This window comes from Vombatus ursinus, unplaced genomic scaffold, assembly GCF_900497805.2.
Source record: "Vombatus ursinus unplaced genomic scaffold, bare-nosed wombat genome assembly UNPS02009062.1, whole genome shotgun sequence".
In the NCBI taxonomy this organism is placed as follows: Eukaryota; Metazoa; Chordata; class Mammalia; order Diprotodontia; family Vombatidae; genus Vombatus; species Vombatus ursinus.
The window spans coordinates 19,285,903-19,307,592 of record NW_020948840.1 but is presented as its reverse complement, the minus strand read 5'-3'; the positions used below and the strand labels follow the sequence as shown (position 1 = coordinate 19,307,592).

General features: G+C 40.9%; 2 protein-coding genes across 11 annotated transcripts in view; both read left to right on the top strand.

Annotated features, from left to right (window-relative positions):
• Window positions 1-3,485, top strand: part of CUNH2orf16 (chromosome unknown C2orf16 homolog) — a 12,474-nt gene extending 8,989 nt beyond the window's left edge. Inside the window, exons 14-16 of the mRNA XM_027850367.1 lie at window positions 113-413; window positions 459-2,369; window positions 3,448-3,485. Of these exons, the coding sequence (XP_027706168.1) occupies window positions 113-413; window positions 459-2,369; window positions 3,448-3,485 (2,250 nt within the window). The remainder of the gene's footprint in view (window positions 1-112; window positions 414-458; window positions 2,370-3,447) is intronic.
• Window positions 3,442-21,690, top strand: part of ZNF512 (zinc finger protein 512) — a 29,190-nt gene continuing 10,941 nt past the window's right edge. Inside the window, exons 1-7 of one of the 10 annotated variants that reach the window (XM_027850311.1) lie at window positions 3,442-3,530; window positions 4,333-4,391; window positions 18,313-18,494; window positions 19,337-19,432; window positions 19,725-19,808; window positions 20,933-21,057; window positions 21,396-21,482. In XM_027850311.1, coding sequence (XP_027706112.1) covers window positions 3,501-3,530; window positions 4,333-4,391; window positions 18,313-18,494; window positions 19,337-19,432; window positions 19,725-19,808; window positions 20,933-21,057; window positions 21,396-21,482 — 663 coding nt within the window. In that variant the 5' untranslated portion in view covers window positions 3,442-3,500. The other 9 variants (XM_027850310.1, XM_027850320.1, XM_027850315.1 and 6 more) reach the window with 9 other exon arrangements.

Here is a 21,690-nt window from a genome sequence, read left to right as displayed (position 1 = left end):
TTCCAAGGGGGTGAACCCTGGGTCACATGTCATACTCACAGATTCCAAGGGGCTGATTCCAGAGTCACAGGTCAAACTCACAGATTCCAAGGGGCTGGCTCAGGGATCACAGGTCAAAGTCAAAGATTCCAAGGGGCTGGCCCAGGGGTCACAGAATAAATTCAAAGATTCTAAGGGTCTGACCCTAAACCCACATGTTCAAGTCATAGATTCTTTAGAGCTGACCCCCAGGCCACAAACTGAAGTTGTAGAGTCTGTGGAATTGACCTCAAGGCCAAAGTTTCAAGTCATAGATCCTAAGCAACCACCTCCAGAGTTGCAGTCACCAACTGGGGAGTCTTTCCATGTTACCCAGGGCTCCACACCTCTATACATTTTAGATTCTAGTAGGATTGCCGCTAAGCTGAAACAAGGCCTTCATGGCTCTAACACACAGGAAATTCTGAGATCAATGTTAGGAGACTTGCATGAGAACATAGTGATTCTAAAGCCCTTTATTTTAAGAATGTGTAGCAAATTTTCCAAGACGGCACAACCTTCAACTCTTCCCAGGCCTCTTTCTGTGCAGCCCTCACATTCCTTACAGCAATGGAAGCTGAGCCTTCAGTGCCTATTCCATGCTCCTTTACTCCCACTTCGGAAATCAGGGAATAGTTTCTGCCAAAAAGGATTAAGGACCCCAAGAGTCCTAAAACAGCCTGTTTCAAAGAGGCAAGTGAAGGCCCAGGAGCAGCAAATTTCAAAAGGAAGAGTGGCAAAGAGAAAATCATCCTCTAATACTGCCATGCTAAGGAAGAACCTGGGGGCTAAGATGCGGCAAGCACATCATATCCAGGAGGCTCATGTCCAAAGACCACTTCCAATTCCCTATCCAGATGCCCCAAATGGGCATGTTGTCCTACCAAGACAAACGACAGTTTCCCAGAGCTATCAAGGGAAGATTATGGGTATCCTATGCGAACTCTGTTGGAAGAATTTACCCTTCAATGAACAGCTAGAGGATTCTAGGCCCAGTACATCTCAGGACTATTCTAACTTGACCACAAAAGAAGCCCAAGGAAGCCGTGAACCTATGGAGGAAAGGAAGGAAAGGGAACAAGTCCCCTCAGAGTTAAGTGAGCTACCTCAGAATACAAGTGCACAGCTGCCTTCCTCCCACAAGATATCTAGTACTGAGCAGAAACCTGTTTCAGTGGAGCAGAATGAAAAACCAGATACCAGCTCACAGATAAGAACTTTTGAATCTCAGCCTCTGACAGTAACTTCTTCCCATGAACAGACCCAGCAACTACAGGACCTGCAGCTGAAAATAACACAACAGCTCCTAAAGAATCAACTGTCTCCCCATTTCACTCCATCCCAAACTACAGGTATGGTTCTACAGTACCCTATCTGTCTGCAGTGTGGCAGATGTTCAGGCCCCAGTTGCCCCCACAAGTTCCATGACTCTGTTGGGCCTTGGCTTGTTATCTATCCACAGCTCCACCTTTTTCGTAACTCTGAGGGACACGGGGAGTTTCGGGTTCATCTTGGCTTTAGGTTAAGAACCCGAAACCAAACCCAAACTCCAAAGCAGCAAAGAGAAGTAGGGTCTTTGGTGTCAATGAAATGTGCATCATCACAGTCTGACCCATCAGAGAAGAGAAAGGATGAGGTCTGTACCTGTCATGTCATGAAGAAAAATCTTACTCTAAACCCCTGCCCTAATAAAGATTTAGGACCTGAGCCTTTCCAGAATCCTGAGCGTTCTGAAAACCCTGAACCTATTCAAGTTCATATCAAAAGAAATTTACCTGGCAGGCGAGTAGAGGTTGCAAAAACAGAAAGTGGAGAGCCTGAGCAATATGACTTTACAATACATTCTTTACTGGACACTGATATCGAAGATGGCTGGGCTAGCAGTGAAGCTAAACGGATCCCTGACTCAGAACAAGTGAAGACCCCCAAGGAAATCAGAACTACAACTCAGAAAATTGAAAGAGTGCCGAGACAGAGTACTCCCAAGGATAGAAAGATACATCCAGAGGGAAGGACTATGGAGGCCCAGAAAATAGCTCCTCCAAGCACTCCTTCTGAGAAGTCCACAGGACTCATGCAATGGCTCTGCCTCAGTATAAAGAGAGCACTTGGTATGGCTTATCCACCAAAGCCTTCATTCCAACAGATACATGCTTCTAGGGCAAGGCCATCCAGGCAACAAGGTTCAGTTTTCCTTGAACAATCTCATGTACAACATGGTTCCAAAAATGAGGGGAAGCAGGGGGTCAAGCCTCTAAATACAACTCGTCTAGCCACTAAAATGGAAAGGAAGCCAGAGAGAGATGGCAAGGAAACAGAAGCATTCAGACCACTAAATAGGGCTCCAAAGAGTAACACGATTAACTCATCTAGATCATTTCTTGAATCCACACCCAAATCTAGACCATCCCACAGCTCCACATCCCTAGTTCCAGTTCCACACAGCAACAAGATTTCCCATTCTATGCCATCACACCTGTACAAATCTCCAGGCCAGAGGGAGAGCTGTGATGGATCTGTAAAAAAAAACAACAAAACTGAACAAACTAGCCAGAGGCATAAAGTCATTCTAGGAGGACCAGTGTTAAAACAGAAGATTCAACAGCAAGATGCTCAGCGTGATAGGACAGATAAGGTATCTCAGAATGACAGGCTTTGAAAGGCAAGCTCAGTTCCCAGCCCTGAGGCAAAGAAGATCCAGGAGAGCTGCAGAAGAAAAATCTACTCCCAAGTACTCAATCATTTTGTTCTTCTCCATGCTAATCTACTAGCTTTCCCTTCACTGCACTCTATCACCCTACTTACATGATCCCTAAGCGTGTGTCTAAGGAAATTATCTGCGAGGGGTCTGTAACTTTTCTCCAATAAAAGAAGTAAATACAGAATGTGTTAACCTGTTTGACTATCTAGCAAGCACGAGGGCAGTGAGGGGGCGCAATGGATAGATTTAGCCTCAGACACTACCTGTGTGATGGTGGGCAAGTCACTTAACCCTGTTTGCCTCAGTTTCCTCATCTGTAAAATGAGCTGGAGAAGGAAATGGCAAACCACTTTTTTTGCTAAGAAAATCCCCAATGGGGTCACGAAGAGTTGGTCACGACTGAGCAACAACTAGCAAGTACCAGCCACCAGCCTCGGTCCTGAGCTCAAATGCAGACTTAGATTCAAATCTTGTCTATATTTCTCCAGAATCCAGAATCTCACTCCAGAATCAATTCCTCACTCTAATCCTCAGTTTCCCAATCTGAAAAAAAAGGGGGGGCGGGGGAGGCGATTAAAGACTCTTCCTTCTGCTACATTCTAATATCTACAAAACAGGTTAAAAGCCTTATGAATGGCACAGAAAGAAAAGCGGAACGTCACCACGTGACACCTGACTTCCGGCGCGCGCGGGGAGCGGACGTGACGTTATCCTCCTTTCCTCTCCAGCACCTTTGAGTCGCGCCGTGATGACGTTTCTGAAGTAAAGGCTGGAGGGGGCGATGCCTTCCGGACGCTCTGTGGTAGCTTCTGTGAGTAGACTGGTTTGGGGGGCCCCTTTTCCGGAGCCTTGAACCCCTGATTTTTCACTGCGATCCTGGGGCCGTTCCCACTCACATTCTGGTTCCCCGTCTGCTTCTCAGGCCGTCAGGGCCGGAGGAGGAGTGGGGTGGGGGGAGATAGCGCGCTTCGGCCGCTGCAGGTTCTTGGTCCCTGGGCCGGAGCCTCTTCGTGGGTGACGCCGCCCCCCACCCTCCCTTCCTCCTCCTCCAACTGCCCCGGCCCCGCGACCAAGCCCGGAGGGCGGCCTTCCTTCTCGCCCCCGCACTGTAGTTCCGAGGCGGGCGTAGAAACGGTGGGGCTGGCTCAGTTAGCCGGGCCTCAGGCCAGCGTGGGGCCGGGGCCGGGGGGGACGCTCTGCTCCCTCCTAGGTTGGAGGGACGCGATCCCAGCCAGCCTTGTGTGCTGAAGTGGAGGTATTCCTCGGAAAGCGTGGCTGCCTTTGTGAGCAGAGGGTTTTCTCTTCGTGGGGGCAGATTCTGTTCCAAGGTCGCTAGGTAGTAAGTTACATATGAGTTTATTGGTGTAGGGACCTCTTGGTGAGAAAAACTCCTTCAAGTAATGCCACCGGAGCGCTGTTCCGCGACTTAGTCTTAGAGTTGTCTGGGGCACTGAAAGGTTAAGTGACTTCCTTCCTCAGGATCACCGAGCCTGGCTGTGGCAGAGGAGGGACATACATCAAGTTAGGGCTTACTCTTGTGAGGTTGTCGTTCTATCCCCTTCACAGCGCTGCCTCTCCGTATAGTAGTAACTTCCATGTTTGTGATTTGCTAGGCCCCCGGACCCACACACTTCAGGCAGCAGAAGAACAAGAGGAGTGTGGAAGCCAAGAAGTAAGTGAGGTTTCCTGGAATTGGTGTAATTGTGTGATAAAGCAGGTTATCAAGCTCAGGACGAGAAAACAAATTAGCCTGCAGAAAAGAGTGGATTACAATAAAAGTTGAAAATATGACCCACATCATATTTGTACTGTATTTCTTAAGGCTTTTGGTGCTACTTGCCGTCAGATACTTTGTCACTGACACTGATGAAAATAATTTGAACTGATATTCTTTTCAGTTTTAGAAATATGTCTCTGTAGGACTGGTTAATTATTAAGTTTATCCCTGGAAGGTGCTGAGGTTTATAAACTTCCTTCAAGAGATAGTCTTTGCCCTTCAGAAATTTTTGTTTTGAAGGAATGACATGGACAGTCACATACAATAGTTTTTTCATGAGACCTTGATATTTGAACTGAGAGAGAGGGATTGAAGATGAAGCATTAAAACTTTATCACATTAGGAGACCAGAAAGGAGTTGGAGAGGTAGATATTTTCTGTTTGAGGTCAGAGGCAGAGAGTGAAAAGCAGTCAACAGTTATGACTATAAACTCATTAAATGGCTGCTGCATTTAAAGTAGCTATTTTGCTTTTGTTCAGTTAGGTTTCTGTGTTACTTGGGGAAGGAAGTTTGGGATTAATTATATTTAAATATAGTTGCATGTGTGCTTCATAGAATATGAAGGCAGAGAAGAAATTTGCCTTGAGAATTGCTATAGATAAACCTACTATCAAAAGCAAAAGTCAAAGACTTTTTAGTTTCTTCTTTGTTTTTTTTCTTTTGGTAGCTATTCTGCCAAAAGATGTTTCACTAAAGAGTTCTTAACATCATTTGGCTTTGGAGGGTCCTCCTGAAATTATCTTAGAAGGGTCAAGTTAGATGAAAATTTTCTTGTTTTATTACTATACCCACCGCCAGGATTGAATTAACTGTTGGGCTTTTTGTTTCACTATTGAGTTGAAGGTAGAAGAAAGTTCAGTTCATGTGTTAATCAGAAAGAGCTGTGGACTAATTTGCCCAAGAAAAATCATGTAGGACTTTGAAATTTAAGGTGAAAAGAAAGTTCTTACTGGGCATTTCTTTTCTAGCAGTTTTCTTAAAGTTGTTTTGAACTTTGCCTGCTATTTCAGGCATAGTATTCTCCTTTAAGTAATTTATAGTTTCTAATTTCACAAAATTTTAAAGTTGGAAAGGACATCAGAAGTCAGGAGTCCAACTTTTTATTAAGTACTTGCTGTGTGCAAAGCACTGATAATATTGAATATCCCTTTCCCTCAATGAGATTACATTCATCTGGAGGAAACATCATGTTCAGAGATAAGTTGGAGACTGTCCAAAGAAGAGTAACCAAGATAGGGATGACCTTTAAGATCATGCTGTATGGTAATTAGTTGAAGGAAAAGACTTGGCAGGGGTGAGGGCACATAATAGCTGACTTCAAGTGTGTCAAGGGCTGTTATGTAGAAGAGGAATTAGTCTTGTTCTGCCTGGCACCAGAGGGCAGAACTAAGTCTCATGTAGGAAATGTTGCCTGAGTTGGTAGATAAGATAGAGAGCATTCCAAGCATGAGGAGTAGCTTGTGCAAAGGTCCCAAGTTAGGAGATGGAATGTTGAATTTGGGAAACAGCAAATTGGCTGGAACATAGAGTGTGTGTGAGAGGGAGTAACTTGAAATCAGTCTAGAAAGATAGGCTGGAGCTAGATTGTAAAGGGTTTTAAATGCCCAAGCGTTTATATTTTATCCTAGAGAAAATAGGGATCCACCAAAGCTTCTTTAGTTGGGGAATGGCATGGTCAGACCTAGCTTCAGGACTGTTTATTCAGGATGGTTTGAAGTGGGGCTAGATGCAAGGAGACCAGTTAGGCTTTTAGTGCAGGCAAGAGGTAATAAAGGACTGAACTAGGGAGGTAGGGAACAATAGTGAGAAATGTGCAATCAGAATTGACAAGATTTGGTAACTGATTGAATATGAGAGGTAGGGTGAAAGGAAGAGTAGAGAATGACCATGAGGTTTAGAACTGGAGGACTAGAAGGATAGTAGGGTTTGCCACAGAAATAGGGATTTAGGAAGAGGGATTTGAGTGGAAAGATAAGAATTACCTTTAGGGCACATTGAATTTGAAATATCTATGGGATATATAGACAGAGATGTCTAGTAGGAGATGTTGCTTAACTCTGCAAAACTCTGTAGGAAATACAGAATTATAATAACAAATTGGCAAAAGTAATTAAAAGCGACAAAACTCAGCCCTGATGGAGTTGTGGAAAACAGGTAGTTTTTTGCTGGTGAAATTGCAAAATTGTAGAATATTTTTTGGAGAACAATCTGACAGTATGTAGTAAAAGTTACAAAAATAATCATGCCCTTTGACCCGGTAAATCCACTATTGAGCTACACTCTAAAGTGTTTTAAAAAACAAAAAAGTGGGCAGCTAGGTGGCATAGTGGATAGAGCACCGGCCCTGAAGTCAGGAGGACCTGAGTTCAAATCCAGTCTCAGACCAAACACTTGACACTTACTAGCTGTGTGACCTTGGGCAAGTCATTTAACCCCAATTGCCTTACCAAAAAAAAAAAAAGTGTCCCATTCAAGTAGCTTTGTATATATTTACAAAAAAACTGGAAGCAACTAACATACCTAATAGAAGAATGGTTAAATAGTTATGATACATTAATGCAAGTAAGACATTATGAAGAATAAAAAGAAATCTGGAATGATTTCTATGAAATAATGCAAAGTGGAAAAAGCAGAACTAGAAGGATGGAGTGTACATACCAGGAAAAGCAAATTGAAAAAAAAATGACCAAGAACAAACAGATAAAAAATTCTAATGGGAACTTGGAATGGTATTATACATTGAAACTGATTAATCTGTATGTAAATAGTTACTAAGCAAGTTCAATTATTTGTACTTTTGTATTAATGTTCAACATTGGGTTTTTAATCAATCGTTTAAGGGAAAAAACTGAAAGAGAATGTATAGAAAGAAGAGAGAAGGGCCTAAGACAATTCCTGAGGTATACCTATACGTAAGGGACTGGTCATAGATGGTAATCAGGAAAAATGGAGATGCTTCTTTAAAATCCAGGGAGAGCTGAGCATCATAAAGAGAATGGTGAACACTGATGCATGCAAAGGGCTCAAGAAGGCTTAGAGCTGAAAAAAAGCCAGAACAATTCATGATTTTAGAATTTCTTTCTAGATCTGTTTCCTTAGTTCTAAGTAATCTTGTTTCATCCTGGATCTGCAAGCATTAAGTTCCTGCTATGTGCCAGGTCCTATTCTAGGTGCTGAGGACACAGGTAAGAAAGTGAGCTCACCCTACTCTCAAGGAATTTCCATTCTACCAGGGGAGCACATTATATTTAGAGATAAGTATACAGGAGACACATGTGATTTGTGGTGTTGTGGTGCTAACAACTGGGTAAATCGGGAAAGGCCTCTTGAAGGAATTAGCACTTGAGCTTAGCCTTGAAGGAAACTAAGAGTTCGAAGAAGGAGAGCACTCCAGGCATGTGGGATTAGGAGCTATTAACGCTTTTTGAATAAGGGAGTGACATGGTCAGATACGGTGCTTTAATAATAGCCATTTATTTGCTATGTATAGGATGTATTGGAGAATTTAGAGACTTAAAGCGGGGAGACCAAGTCTCCCTAACTATGTCTAGGCCAGGGATGGGGAATCTGCAGCCGCTCAAGGCTACCACATGTGTGGCCTTTTAGGTCCTTGGGTGTGGCCTTTTGATTGAGTCCAAGTTTTATAGAACGAATCCTTTTATTGAGGGGATTTGTTCTGTGAAGTTTGGATTTAGTCAAAGGGCTGCACTTGAGGACCTAGAGGGCACATGTGGCCTCAAGGCCCCAAGTTGCCCACCCCTGGTCTAGGTACAGGTGATGAGGGCCTAGTTATGGTATGAGTAGAGAGAAAGATACTGATGTAAAAGGTATTGAAAGGGTTGAATCATTAAGACTTACTACTGTGGAGGGAAAGTGAACAATCAATAATGATTCCTAGATTATGAACCTGGGTTATTAGAAAAATGGTGGTACCATTCTTTATATATGTCTGAATGTATCTCCATTTTTCTAGATCATTGTCAATGACCATCCCCCTGTGTATAGGTGTATCTCAGGATTGTCTTAGGCCCATCTCTCGTCTTTCTATACATTGTCTTTCAGTTTCTTTTTTTCTTAAATTGTGCCACCAAATTGTGATAATCAACAATAATAGGAATGTTAGGAGATTTAATAGGTTTAAAAGAAAAGATGAGTTCCATTTTAAACTTGTTGAATTTGAAATGTCTATGGAACATCTTAATGGAGATAATATTTAGCAGGCAGTTAGAGATGTGGGCCTATAGTTTAAGAGACAGATCAGGTCTAGATGACATAAATTATGGAACCAACTGCCCAGAATTGTTAGTTGAAACCAAGGGAGCCGATGAGATCCTAGAGAGAGGTATAGAACAGGAGTTCTTAACCTGAGATCCATAGACATACAGAGTATCTTGTAGATGAATTTCAGAGGTGTCTGAGGTTGGAAGGGAAAAAAATAATTACATATTTATAGCAATATAATTGACTCCTTTTGTAATCCTATGTGTTTTATACATTTTAAAACATTCTGAGAAGGAATACGTTAGCTTCATCATACTGTTAAAGGTGGTCCATAAAGGTTAAGAATTAATTGTGTAGAGAGAAAAGGAGATGATGCAGGAGAGAGCTTGGGTATACCCATTCATAGGTTTACTTCCTATCTTTTCAGTTCCTTCTTTTCTTGTCTCTTAGCCTTATATTCTGCTTTTGGTACTTTTTTTTTTAAGCAATTCTGCTTTCATCTCTGTTTCTTACTTAGAAGGTGATACAGATAGATTGACCTCTCCAGTTTTTAGAGACCCAGAGTCTTCAGTGGTTGAGCCTGGGGGTCTGTTGACCCAAGCAGAGAAGCCCAAAGCTCATAAAGTTAATATACTGTAAATGAAAGAGAATTGGGAACAGGTGATTGGATTCAATTTTCTTAGTTGGTCATCTCCAAAAAACATAGGTTTAAAAACATGCAGACCAAAGCTTTGTGGAGAATAGAACTTCATGGAGATAGTGGAGTCTTGAGGGAAAATGTAAGGCATCATTGGGAAGAAAGAGCTTTTAATTTCAATAATAACTGACATATATTTAGTGCTTTAAAGTTTTTTGTTGAATTTATGCTATGTTTTTTATTATTAAAAATGATAAATATTCTTTAATCACCTTTGTTTCCAAATATATCTCTCCCTGAGAGTCATCCCTTATTAAAAAAAAAAAGAAGAAAAAAAGCACTTCTGCAAAACTAACTGACCTGTCAACCAAGGCCAATAGTATATATCGTTTTCTACATCCAGAGTCTCCTACTTCTGTAAAGAAGGGCAAATGAATTCTCATATCTCTTCTTTGGGTCGTAATTTTTTAAAAATTATTTCCCTCCCACCCCAGAATCAAGGAGCATTGTTGTACCAAGTTATCCTCGAAAGACAGGAATGGTCAATATTTAACTTTTGATTTTTTTTGTTGTTGTGTATATTTTTCCTGATTCAACTTCATTTTGCATCAGTTCATATATATATTCTCATGCTTTGTATTTTTTATGTATTTATGGTTTCTTAACAGTGCAGTAACATTCCATTTCATTCCTATACAACAATTTGTTTTGCTGTTCCCCAATCAATGGACATCTACATTGTTTCCGGTTCTTTCCACCACAGAAATTGCTGCTATAAATATCTTGGTGCATATAGAAGGCCTTCTCCCTAACCCCTAATCTTTTTTTTTTAAACAAGGCATTTGGGGTTAAGTGATTTGCCCAGGGTCACACAACTAGTAGGTATCAAGTGCCTGAGGCTGGATATGAACTCAGGTCTTCCTGACTCCAGGGCCAGTACTCTGTCCACTGCGCCACCTATCTCTCACCCCCAGTCTTTTATCTCCTTGGAGTATATGCCTAACAGTGGGATATTTGGGTTAAAACTATGTGGATATTTTAATCACTTTCTTAGCATAATAACAAGTTAGTTATTGCTAAAATCTATACATATGTTATTTTATCTTCTTTATAGTCTCCACATCCCTATGAGATGAGGGCTATAGCTACCATCCCCATTTTAGAGATAAGGAAACTGGGGCAGTGGGAGGCTAAGTGACTTCCTGAGGTAGAATTTGAATGAACCCTGGGGGCTTTCTGACTCCCTAGACCAACACTATCCATTAGACTACATGGTTGCCTTCCTTGAATTGTGTACAGAGAACAGAGGGGAATTCCTAGAAGGTGGCTTTGAATAGGAGGTATGAATAGAAAGGTATGAATTTAGCTTAAGATGAGGAGGGAAAGACTGACAGAGGGTATTTGAATTGGTGAGTGCAAGCCACTGTGGTGTAGTAGAAAACCTGTTGGAGTTGGCCTTTTAGGAAGGCCAACTTGCTTTCCATCCAGCTCCCATGGACAGTCAAATTATTATTATTATTATTATTATTATTTTGCTTTTTGGTGAGGCAGTTGGGGTTAAGTGACTTGCCCAGGGTCACACAGCTAGTGTCAAGTGTCTAAACCGGATTTGAACTCAGGTCCTGACTCCAAGGCCAATACTCTACCCACTGTGCCACCTAACTGCTCCTGATAGTCAGATTATTTAACTTCTTTGGCCTGCAGTTTCCTTATGTGATAGGGGACTATAACAATTACACTACCTCACAGGCTAGGTATAGGTATAAATGTTATTGTTTGTTGCTGTCTAGTCATTTTTCAGTCATGTCCGACTCTTTGTGACCCCATTTGGGGTTTTCTTGGCAAAGATATTAGAGTGATTTGCCACTTCCTTCTCCAGCTCATTTTACGTATGAGGAAACTGAGGCAAACAGGGTTAAATGACCTACCCACGGTCACACAGGTAGTAAGTTTGAATTCAGAAAGTTGAGTCTTCTGACTCCAGGCGCAGCACTCTAGCCATTGTGCCACCTAGCTGCCCCAAATGTCATTGTTGTTGTTAGTGTAAAATCATAGGAATTGAAAGGGGCCTGAGTGACCTTTTAGCCTAGCACATTTAGGTACTTAGGAGGAAATTGATATTCAGGGGCATTAAATAACTTGTCCCAAATTAAAGGGTGGTAGAGCTGGGTCTGTAACACAGATCTCCTGATTGTCAGTATTCTTTTGCTTGCAACATAATTACTCTGTGGTTGATCTGGTTTCTGGGGAAGGCTTTAGTTCTTCATTTGACCAGCTCTTAAACCCGCTACTGTGTGTGTCGCAACTACTAGGTATGGGGATAGGGAGATAAAAAGGTAAATTAGGCTTGTTACCCACTCCCAAAGAACTTATAATTAAATAGGAGTGGTAATTGCATCTTTTTCTTAAGAGAAATACAATGTACCATAAGTTCACTTCTAGCTGGGATAGTTTAGGGAAGATGGAAAGACTTCACAATGTCAGTAGTATTTGAGCTGGTTTTTGAAGGATTAATAGAAATTTGGATAGAATGTAAATGGGGGGGAAGCTATCATGTCATGTCATGTTACCACTCTGGGTATAGTTCATGCTAAGCTGTAGGCAGGCAAAAAGGAAAGAGAGGGGCTTCAGAAAACTGGCAAGAGGGAAATGACATCTTGGTCTGTGGGACAGGAGAAAGGAAAGAGCAAGGAGCCCGTGATAAAATTGCGAAGGGCAAAGTTTGTCTTTGGTATTTTCCTGCCTCTCTGATTCCTTGCCCCTTTACGGGTCTCCTATTGCTCTCCTCTGTTTTCCTAAACTCTCTCATCTACCCACTCCACTGGAATCTAGTAGCTTCTGTTGTTTTCCCTCAGTGAATCTTAATTACATCAACGGGTAAATAACTGATGGCTTCTCCCTTAACCTTCCCAAGGATTTTTGCTAATGAAAACACATTAACAAAAGCATTTTATAATGTTTGTTGTTTAATTCATTTGGCTCTACTTTCTTAAATACTAAGGATATTATGTAAGATTTTATTCCTTATTTTGTATATTTACTTGATTTTTTTTGATGATGGTTACTAAGTTGACAATAAAAAAATTGTTAAACACAAGAACCCCCACGTTAATCTCTTATTTGGTAGAATTTCAGGCAGTGTGGGGAGGAGAATGTTGAATTGGAGGTTTCCCTTAAATCATATCTACTAAGTCAGAAACCCTGTAATTTTGTGCAGGTGGAGGGGAGTAGCACAGAGGAGAGGAGGAATATTAATTATGGTTCGTAGCCATATTTAAGCAGGTAGAAGGAAGTCGAGTGGATCTAGGTCAAATAGGAAGCTTTTCTGAGACCTTAAGACCACTGGATCAGTAAGCTTGAAGAACCAAGATAGTTGCATCTCCCTTCTTGTTGAGGATATCCAGGACCTGAATAGTCAGATAGCCCTTGACTTACATGTACATTCCTGGCTTTAGTTTTGGGGGTCAAAGACTGGATAGATACTTGGTTCCTAGAGTTAGTTTGGTTTAGAACATGGTAGTGCTTTTCTTTTTGTTGTGAGAGTTGTCCACAAATTCCTATTTTACTTCCTCATCATAGCATAGAGGTGGCCTTGGGTTCTAGGAGCCTATAGTAGAGTGTAAACTTTGGCATATTCTGCCAGCCTGGGAGTGTTGAGGTCTGAGAGGTTGATACCCCTCAAAGACCGAAGTATGGCATCGTCTGGAATGAATTCACAGACTCAAGCAATTTTTAAGTCAGGCTGGCAAAAAGTTTATTGTTATGCTTTATAGCTGGCAAAGGTTCTTAAGGAACCCTTTAGAGGGTTTTAAGGAACCAACTTTAGAGGGGTATAGTTACAGTTTATATAGGATAAAATACAATAAAACATGTCAAATATGCTAACTAGGTGATTCAGGGCAGGATCAGGGAGTGGTTAAGGAGTGGTCAGTTCTTAAAGGAACATGTACTTTTTGTATCTACTACTCAGGCATTTTTGAGTTCACTAGGAAAAGCCCACAAGGTGGGGCCACATGGAGGTGTGGTTTTAGGCCTGCTACATCACTAAGTTAACTAGAGGTCAGAGGTAACTGAGAGTTATCCAGTCTGCCACCAGTCAGTGTTTTGTTTGACAAGATAGATGTACGGAGTATACATATGTCTTAGGTCTGGAATACAGATAATGAGGAGTCCAGGATGTAGATAATGAGGTAGGGCAGTAGTATAGATAGTCCAGTGGGTAAGAATATCTTTATAACCCAATGCAAAGCCAGTTCAAACTAATAATTCCTTCAGGTGCTGTTTGTAACTGCACCAGGGAGAGAGATGAGGGTCTTGCTGGGGCCCACTCATGAGTAATTGCTAGGCACAGCGATCTTGGGCTGGGGAGAAACTGCCAGAGACAGTGTTTCTGAGGCTAGGGAGAAATTGGGGTCCAGGCACATGCACCCAAGCACCCCATCAGGAGGACCTGAAGAACAGTTTGAGTAATAGGCAATTTGTTTTCCAGGGACTAGCCATTGGATTAGCTGATTGGTGATGAATTCTTTGATTATAGCAACCCATGCAACAAACTATTAAATAGTAAAATATCATTTAGTCCTAAGGGCCTGTTCCCCTTCTCCAGTGATAGTGGTAGATGAGCAGAAAAGGGGGCACAGGATGCTAAGAATCACATATTTTAGACTGTTTAAGAACATTATTGTAACTCTTGGTACTATAAATGTGAGGTCCTCAGTGACCAAGTAGACATGACAACTAGTGGAAGTGAATTACATTCACTTGACATTCTCACTATAATAAAATCAGAAGATACAGAAATTTACAAGTGAATGGAAGAATGAGTCACAGGTTCTCCTTGGATAGAGTTGGTGCATTTTTTTTTTATCAGTGTCCAGAAGGAACAAGAAACATTTCATAGGGTACTTAGTCTTCTTGTCTAGTAGTGTTCAAAATAAGTATTTGCAAAAAACCACTGTAAAGATAATTACACTTCTGTGGTGCTGCAGTGTTTTGTTGGGGATAAAGAGGTAAAGCAGTTCTATGAAGAACTTAATAAGATCTTTCGAATTAATAATAATAATAATAATAGCTAGCATTTATGTAGCACCTATTATATGTCAGGCCCTGTGCTGAATGCTTTACAGATATCTCATTTAATCCTCACAGCCACCTTGGGAAATAGGTACTATTATTATCATCCCTGTTTTACAGTTAAGGAAACTGAGGCAAACAGGTTAAGTGACCTGCTTAAGGTCATACAGCTAGTAAGTACCCGAGGCTGAATTTGAACTCCAGGCCCAGTTCTATATCCACAGCACCATCTAGCTGCCTCTAGGCAACATAATCCTTCAATATACAGTGACTTTAATTCAACAAGCATTAAAGCCCTACTATTAAGCACTAAGTACTGGAGATTAAAAAGATGAAATTGAAGTACTTCCTTTCCTAGAGTTTACAGTTCACTGGGGAGATCACTGGGAAGTATGCAAATAAGTAAATACAAAGTAATTTGAAGAGGGAGCTTGGTCCTAATGACTGGAGGCAAATGGAGGAATAAAAAAAGGTTTTACATAGGAGACATAAATGAAAAAAATGAGCATGGGAAGGATAGGGGAAAATACATTGGAAACCAGAGTTGAGGAGTAAGAGATGAGAAACCAAAGACTTGTAGACTATATAGAAGTGTCACGTTGGCATATCATGAAGACTTTTAAAAGAGAGTCAGAAAATGCTCAATATGACAAACTCCAAATAGCATAGAAGTAAAATTGCTTCTATTTTAACAGACAGGAAACGACTAGTTGCTGATAATGGAAGACATTTAAGAATTTGCTCTCTGTGAATGAGACAGACCATAAGCTTGTTAAAACAAATATCAGAATCAATAGCATTTTAGAAGAAAGACTAAGAGAGAAAATATGGCATGCAATTAAAGGCACCTTCAACCTGACAAACTGTTGGTGCCAAAAAATGAGAAATGAATAAAAGTAAAGAAATTGACACATACCTTTACTCTTTCCTAAGGAAGCTTAACTGTTACAAATCATTCGACACAAGGAAACCAAAAGAACTTACCACTCACTGTCTCAGCCGTGAAGTATTCGGTCCCCTTGCCAAGTGGAGAGATATGAAAACCAAGGACAATAACAATTAAAACATAATTTGAAATGTTTGAAAATTTTTTGGAGGAAAATGATAGAAGATTATGACTAGCATCACCTCATAAAAGAGGAAGAAGCAGTGAAGAGAAAAACAAGTTTACAGAACATTTGGCAAGAGAGCCAACATTCCAAAGGCATTTAAAGATGGCCCCAGGAGGAAGTTGACAGATGAAAAATGGAAAAGATCTGTGAAGATTTCTGTAACAAACTCCTTTTGAAGTCAGTGATGGAGCTGCCACATTTAAATTCCAGTATCACACTCCCTGATAGGCTTCAGGAGGGGATAAAAATGGAACTAAAGCAAACAAAGAGGGGAAAAGCACCTGGATGAGGCCATGTCTTTGCGGAGGAAATCCATGTTGGAGGTAACAAAATTCTGAAGGCTTTGCCGAATGGATTCTCAAGATGTGTGAAAGAGAGGAGTATACGAAATGGTTGGAAAAAATCAAGGACTTTTAAAGTTACCCCCCCAAAAAAATGACTTGAGAAAATATCACTGGCTCACATGTCTACTTTTTCATCTCTATAGAATCTTTGTTGAGAATAATCTGCAAACTCATCAAGGGTATCCTTGATGGAAGTATGAGAAGGAAACAGGATGATTTTTGCAGATTATTTATAGCAAACTACATCTTCAGTCACACAACCGATGGAAAGGAGCAAGATCCAACTGTGCTTAATATTTGGTGACTGTTAAAAAGCATTTGATTTTTTACAGCAAATTGCCCCTTAATATCTCTTCTCTGTAAAGAGGTCTCTTATACAGATGTTAAGATTCCTTAAAAGTGGTTAACAATGGAGATAACTTTCTTGACCCTGATTATTAGTATCAGATATTGCATAAAATGAGACACATTTGCCATCATGTAGATGTCCAGTGCACAGTTCAAATTGAAGAGAGATTCCATATCAATGTCCTTTAAGTGCTTCTGTGGTTACAGTTGATGACATTGTACTGATTGTATCAATCCTGGAAACATTAAAGAACCTCCTAAGTTAGGATTAGACCTATAAGCACTCAGAAGAGTTCAGCCTAACTGCTCACACAGGAAAAGCCAAGTGGATGAAGTATGTTTTGTTATTCATTCAGACTTTCATTCATTCATTCAGACATATGTAGTTGGATAGATGACCCATAAAACATATATCTTGAATACACACTGCATGTGAATCATTCATGAGCTGGGCCCAAAGTTTAACCAGAAGAATAAGCTGGGTTGTCTGTGGAAAATCATGTAGTGCTTTTAATGACATTAAGCTCTTCTGGGAAACAAAGGATCATATATTTAACATCTCTGTTTTTTCAGTGGTGACATGCTGTGAGCAATGGAATATCTGCCTCTGAGGAGCTAAATTTGCAGATCACTCAAAGGGTAATGGAGAAACACATGATAGGTGTCAGTCAACTAGCATTCATTAAGCACCTACTCTGTGCCAGGCACTATGCTAAGCATTGAGGATGCAAAGAAAAGCAAAAAACAGATCCTTCTGTCAAGGATCTCATAATCTAATGGAGGAGACAACATGCAAACAGCTATATAAAAACAGGATATATACAGGTTAAGTTGGAGATTATCTCAGAGGGAAGGTACTAACAGTAAGGAGATTGAGAAAGGCTTCCTGTAGAAGGTAAGACTTTAGTTGGGTTTTGAAAGAAGCCAGGGAAGCTGGCTACCGGTAAAGGAAACCGAGAAAGAATGGTAGGAGAACCAGGAGAGTGTTAGAGCAGTGTCATGAAAACATAGAGAGAAGAAGTTGACAGTGTCAAAAGCTGCATAAAGGTTAAGAAGGAAATGACATAGTACAGTAGCTAGCAGGAATGGATAGATAAATTTTTGGAAAATGGAGGAGACATGGTTGTGTGTATAGGCAAACAGCCTGTACACATATGCTATACACAATAGGGAAATAGCCAGTGGACTGGAAGAGATTGAAGATTAATGAGAGAGTAAGGATGATAGAGCAGATAGTCTGTTAGAAAAGATGGAATGGGAACACTTCTGCATGTAAACCAATGAAGAATTACTTAGGCGAAGCAATGTAAAAAAAATATCATCAGAGATCCATGACTAGAAAAGGAGGTTGGTTGGTCATGTAGGGAGAGAAAGAGGTAACTAACTGATGGACAGCCTGTGTGTTCCATTGGTATTTGAACAGTGTAGGAGATCTAGAGAAGGGCTCTAAGCACCATCTCGACTACTGAGGAAGATTTATGAGTGGACATAGACAGTCCCATGCAAGATGAGAAGAAATGGATGCATTACATTCAGCACGATAGGAGGAAGGTGCCCATATGAGATCACACATGCTTCTGAGTGTGATAATGCAACTTGACAACTTAAAACTCAGGTTCTAAGGAGAATTGGGGTAGACTAAGAGCTATAAATTACCTTCTCTGCTCTGTCACTTGTGGCTACTCCTCAGTTTTCTCCTTACTCCTCTTGGATTCTGGATCCGAGATCCTTAGATGGAGCTTAAGGTAGCTTCCTATTTTACCCATTTTCAGTGACCTTCACCTAATCCCAGAAATTCTTGGTTTGAACTTTATAAGTAATAGTAATTATAACCATTGACATCATTTGCTTTCCACTTCCCGCTATCTTGTATCCCGACTGTGATTGTATATCATTAAATTTGTCATTAATTTTGTCTTAAGGTTTATTTGGTGGACGTTGAAACATGTTTCCTTGATGCTCAGACTTCATAGCCCTTTGCTTTAGGAACATGTTCATTGTCTTCTTTATAATTAAAAACAAAAAAATTAGAAACATTGCTTTTTGGCGTGTACCTTTCTTTGTATTGTGTTACTAGCAGGACCCATTGTGCCATAGGGGATAGCAGCTTTCAGGGCACTTCACCTGGCCATGACTCCCAAAGTGAAGCATTCTCTGCCTCTTCCCAAAAGTTGGTGAATGGTGGTCGTACGTCTATCCGAAAGCCGACTTATTGGTTGGAAATGAGAGGAATCAAAGCAGCTTCTCATCCCCAAGGTGAAGGTATGAACCCTGTATGCCTTATAGGAGCATTTCTGCCTCCTGGGATAGGGTGTTGGCTCTCTAGTTAATAAATGCAAATTCCTATAAAAATAAAAAATGCCAAAATGTATTTCTTAGGCATAACAAAGTCATAGGGCTTTATGTCATCCTAGATTGATAACACTTTGTTCTTCCTGCCTACAAAACTTTTATTTTGGCTGTCTCAGAAAGTTTCTGGTACCAGGTTATGACCTCAGGGTACCATGATGATAATAAAACTTTCTACCCAGCACCTCAGGGTACCATGATGATAATAAAACTTTCTACCCAGCAATTCCTGATCCTCCTTGGTGCTTCAATGATTAGATTTAACTGGTATTGTCTCTCTGTTAGTTCCTGACTTACGGTCTAACAAGCCTTTTTTTTTTTTTTTTGCTTTTTGGTGAGGCAATCAGGATTAAGTGACTTGCCCAGAGTCACACAGCTAGTAAGTGTCAAGTGTCTGAGGCCGGATTTGAACTCAGGTCCTCCTGACTCCAGGGCCGGTGCTCTTTCCACAACACTACCTAGCTGCCCCCAAGCTATTCTTTACATGTTGGCTTATAGCTATACCTGTGTAGCATTCTTTAACTCCTGTTCTCTCAGATGTGAATGAAGGGAAGATAGGGGCACAGTGGATCTTCATATAAGAGCTATACATATACATTTACCTAGAAACTTACATAAATATCCTTGTGACGTTTCTGGTTTTTGAGGACCTTTCCCTTGGATTTTGTGTTGACTACATGAAAACATAGTGGATGTCTTGATAGCAGATGTAGGTATTCAGCTTCAAGCTGAGATGCCATCTGTTCTTTCCTTAGTTACAGGTGGAGTGCCAGGCAAAGGGAAGAGGAAGACTAGTGGGGAAGAAGATGAAGATTATGAAGAATTTCCTCAGAAGAAGCAAAAGCTTTCTGGTAAAAGAAATGGCGTTTACTTTCCTTCACAGGGTTGGCTAGGTTTGAGTCCTCCAGAGGTAAAAAGAAGTAGGCCTTGGTACTAGTTCTAAAATCTTTGTCCTTGTCTAACCTTCTAGTTCTTGGAATCTCTTCCATTCTAAGAAACTGAAAAAACCTTTGGACTGCCTTACTATATCTCTGGGTTCTTCCATGATTTGAAAGAGAGTTAGCTTTCTAGAGTGATAAAAGGTTCTTGGTGTTAGAGGCCAGCAAAACTGATGTTTTGGGTTTCAACTGTTTCTTGCAATAGGAAAGAAACAGCGGCCTAGAACTCATCATAGCCCCAGAACCCAGAGCCGTTATATCCGGAAGGATCCACCAAGTTATCCAGCAGGTATCTGTGTCACTGGAAGTTTTTGATAGTCTGAATAAATGAGTGAATGAATGAATGAATGAATGAGCATTTATTAAGCATTTACTATGTGTGAAGCATTGTGCTTACTGCTGGGTATACAGATGGAATAATCCTATGATCCTTAGGTCATAGCCACAATTGAGGTTGGTAATGCATATTCTTTAATTCATTTTCACTGAAAAATGTTACTTGTTTTCTATTTTTAACTATTAAATAATACCAAGAAATTTGTTGGCAAGAACTTTCTTTTCCAGGTCTTTAGCAGCCATAGCTACAAAGAAAGCAAGGGTTGTAGTACCTGCAGAAGTAGTTGCCAGGGTCCATCTCTGAAGGGATTGTATCTGTGGACAGTAGCTATGGAGTTAGGTTGGAAGCAGGACCAACGGTCTGGGGAACAGTTATACATTACATATGTCTCAGTCTCTTCCTTCCCAGTATACTTGTAGTGAGGCTAAGAATATTGGAAGTTACTCACTTCTGTGGTAGTTGAATTGCCATTCCTCCACTAAAGACCTTCAGTGTCTGATCTTGGTGTGGAGTTCGTCCAGTATTCTCAGAGGCTGTGGCAGAGAAGTGCAAGCTCTGGCAGAGTCTACCAAACTGGAAGAGCTTTGAGTATGGGCCCAATGATAGATAATTATCAGAAGATTAGCTGAGCTAAGTTTGGAAAATGGTATCACCAAAAGGTTGGCCCCCAGATAATTAACGTTTTCTGCTCTACCAGCTCATGAAAGTATAGATGAATCAGTGGAAAGGGCAATCACACTGGTGAGAAAAATGAGGCTTTGAAGCATTGAAATTACTCTGTTCTTAGAGTCTTTGATAGGTTTGTTGTTTCTTTTGGAGCAAATCTTTTCCCCTTAGCACTCATTTCACTCTAATGTTGGCTCCCCAAAGAGACATGTCTGAAGTGACTGTTCATTTCTTGAGGATGTTGAGGACATGCCTCCTGATGTTCACAACCCTGTGAGGACACATAGCCACCTTGTTGTGTCCTCACCGGTGAGATAATCCTCAGAGAATGCCTTTCTCTAGTTATGTGGACATGGTGTTTTGGGGGACTGTTCATTGATGTGTGAAATCCTTTCTTCTTCCCTCTGCAGGCAGCGTGGAGGAGCAGTGGTATTTGGAGATCCTGGATAAAGGCAGAGTCTCTTGTCCAACTTGTCGGGCAGTAGTGAGAAAGACAGTAGAGGGTCTAAAGAAGCACATGGGAAACTGCAGACAGGTGAGAATGGGTATGTGAAATGGTTGCACTTATGTCCCCAGGCCTCCAGCTCTAAATACTATTAGGCAGTTCAGATTAACTCAGCAAGTGTTTATTAAGCATCTGCTATGGACCAAGCCAAGTGTAAAGCACTGGAGATACAAAAACAAAATAGTCCCTGCCCTCAAGGAGCTTATATTTCACAGTAAATACATGTGGACACATATGTGGGGTTAGAGGGATTGCATACGTGCAGATTTGAGCAGATTGTGTGGCTTATGTGTCCCTCTGGTTGTCTGTTGATCATTCTTACTAGCTTTTGTTTACTTATGGCACTGAGGGACTCTTTAATCCTTCAGGAGATGTATACCTGTCACCACTGTGGGAAGCAACTTCGGTCATTGGCAGGGATGAAATACCACGTCATGGCAGACCATAATAATTTGGTAAGAAAGCTTCATGTGTTCTTCTGGGAAAATACATGGTGTCTAGATACTTCTCTGGATTGGTAAAAAGGTCCCAGATGAAATACTTGAGGCTGAGGCAGCAACATGAGCTGATGGACTCCTTTGATCAGAGGATGTTGAACACTGAAATCTGAGGTTGAATCTACAGCTAGTTCAGCCAGAGTGGCTGTGTTACTTATTGTAGATT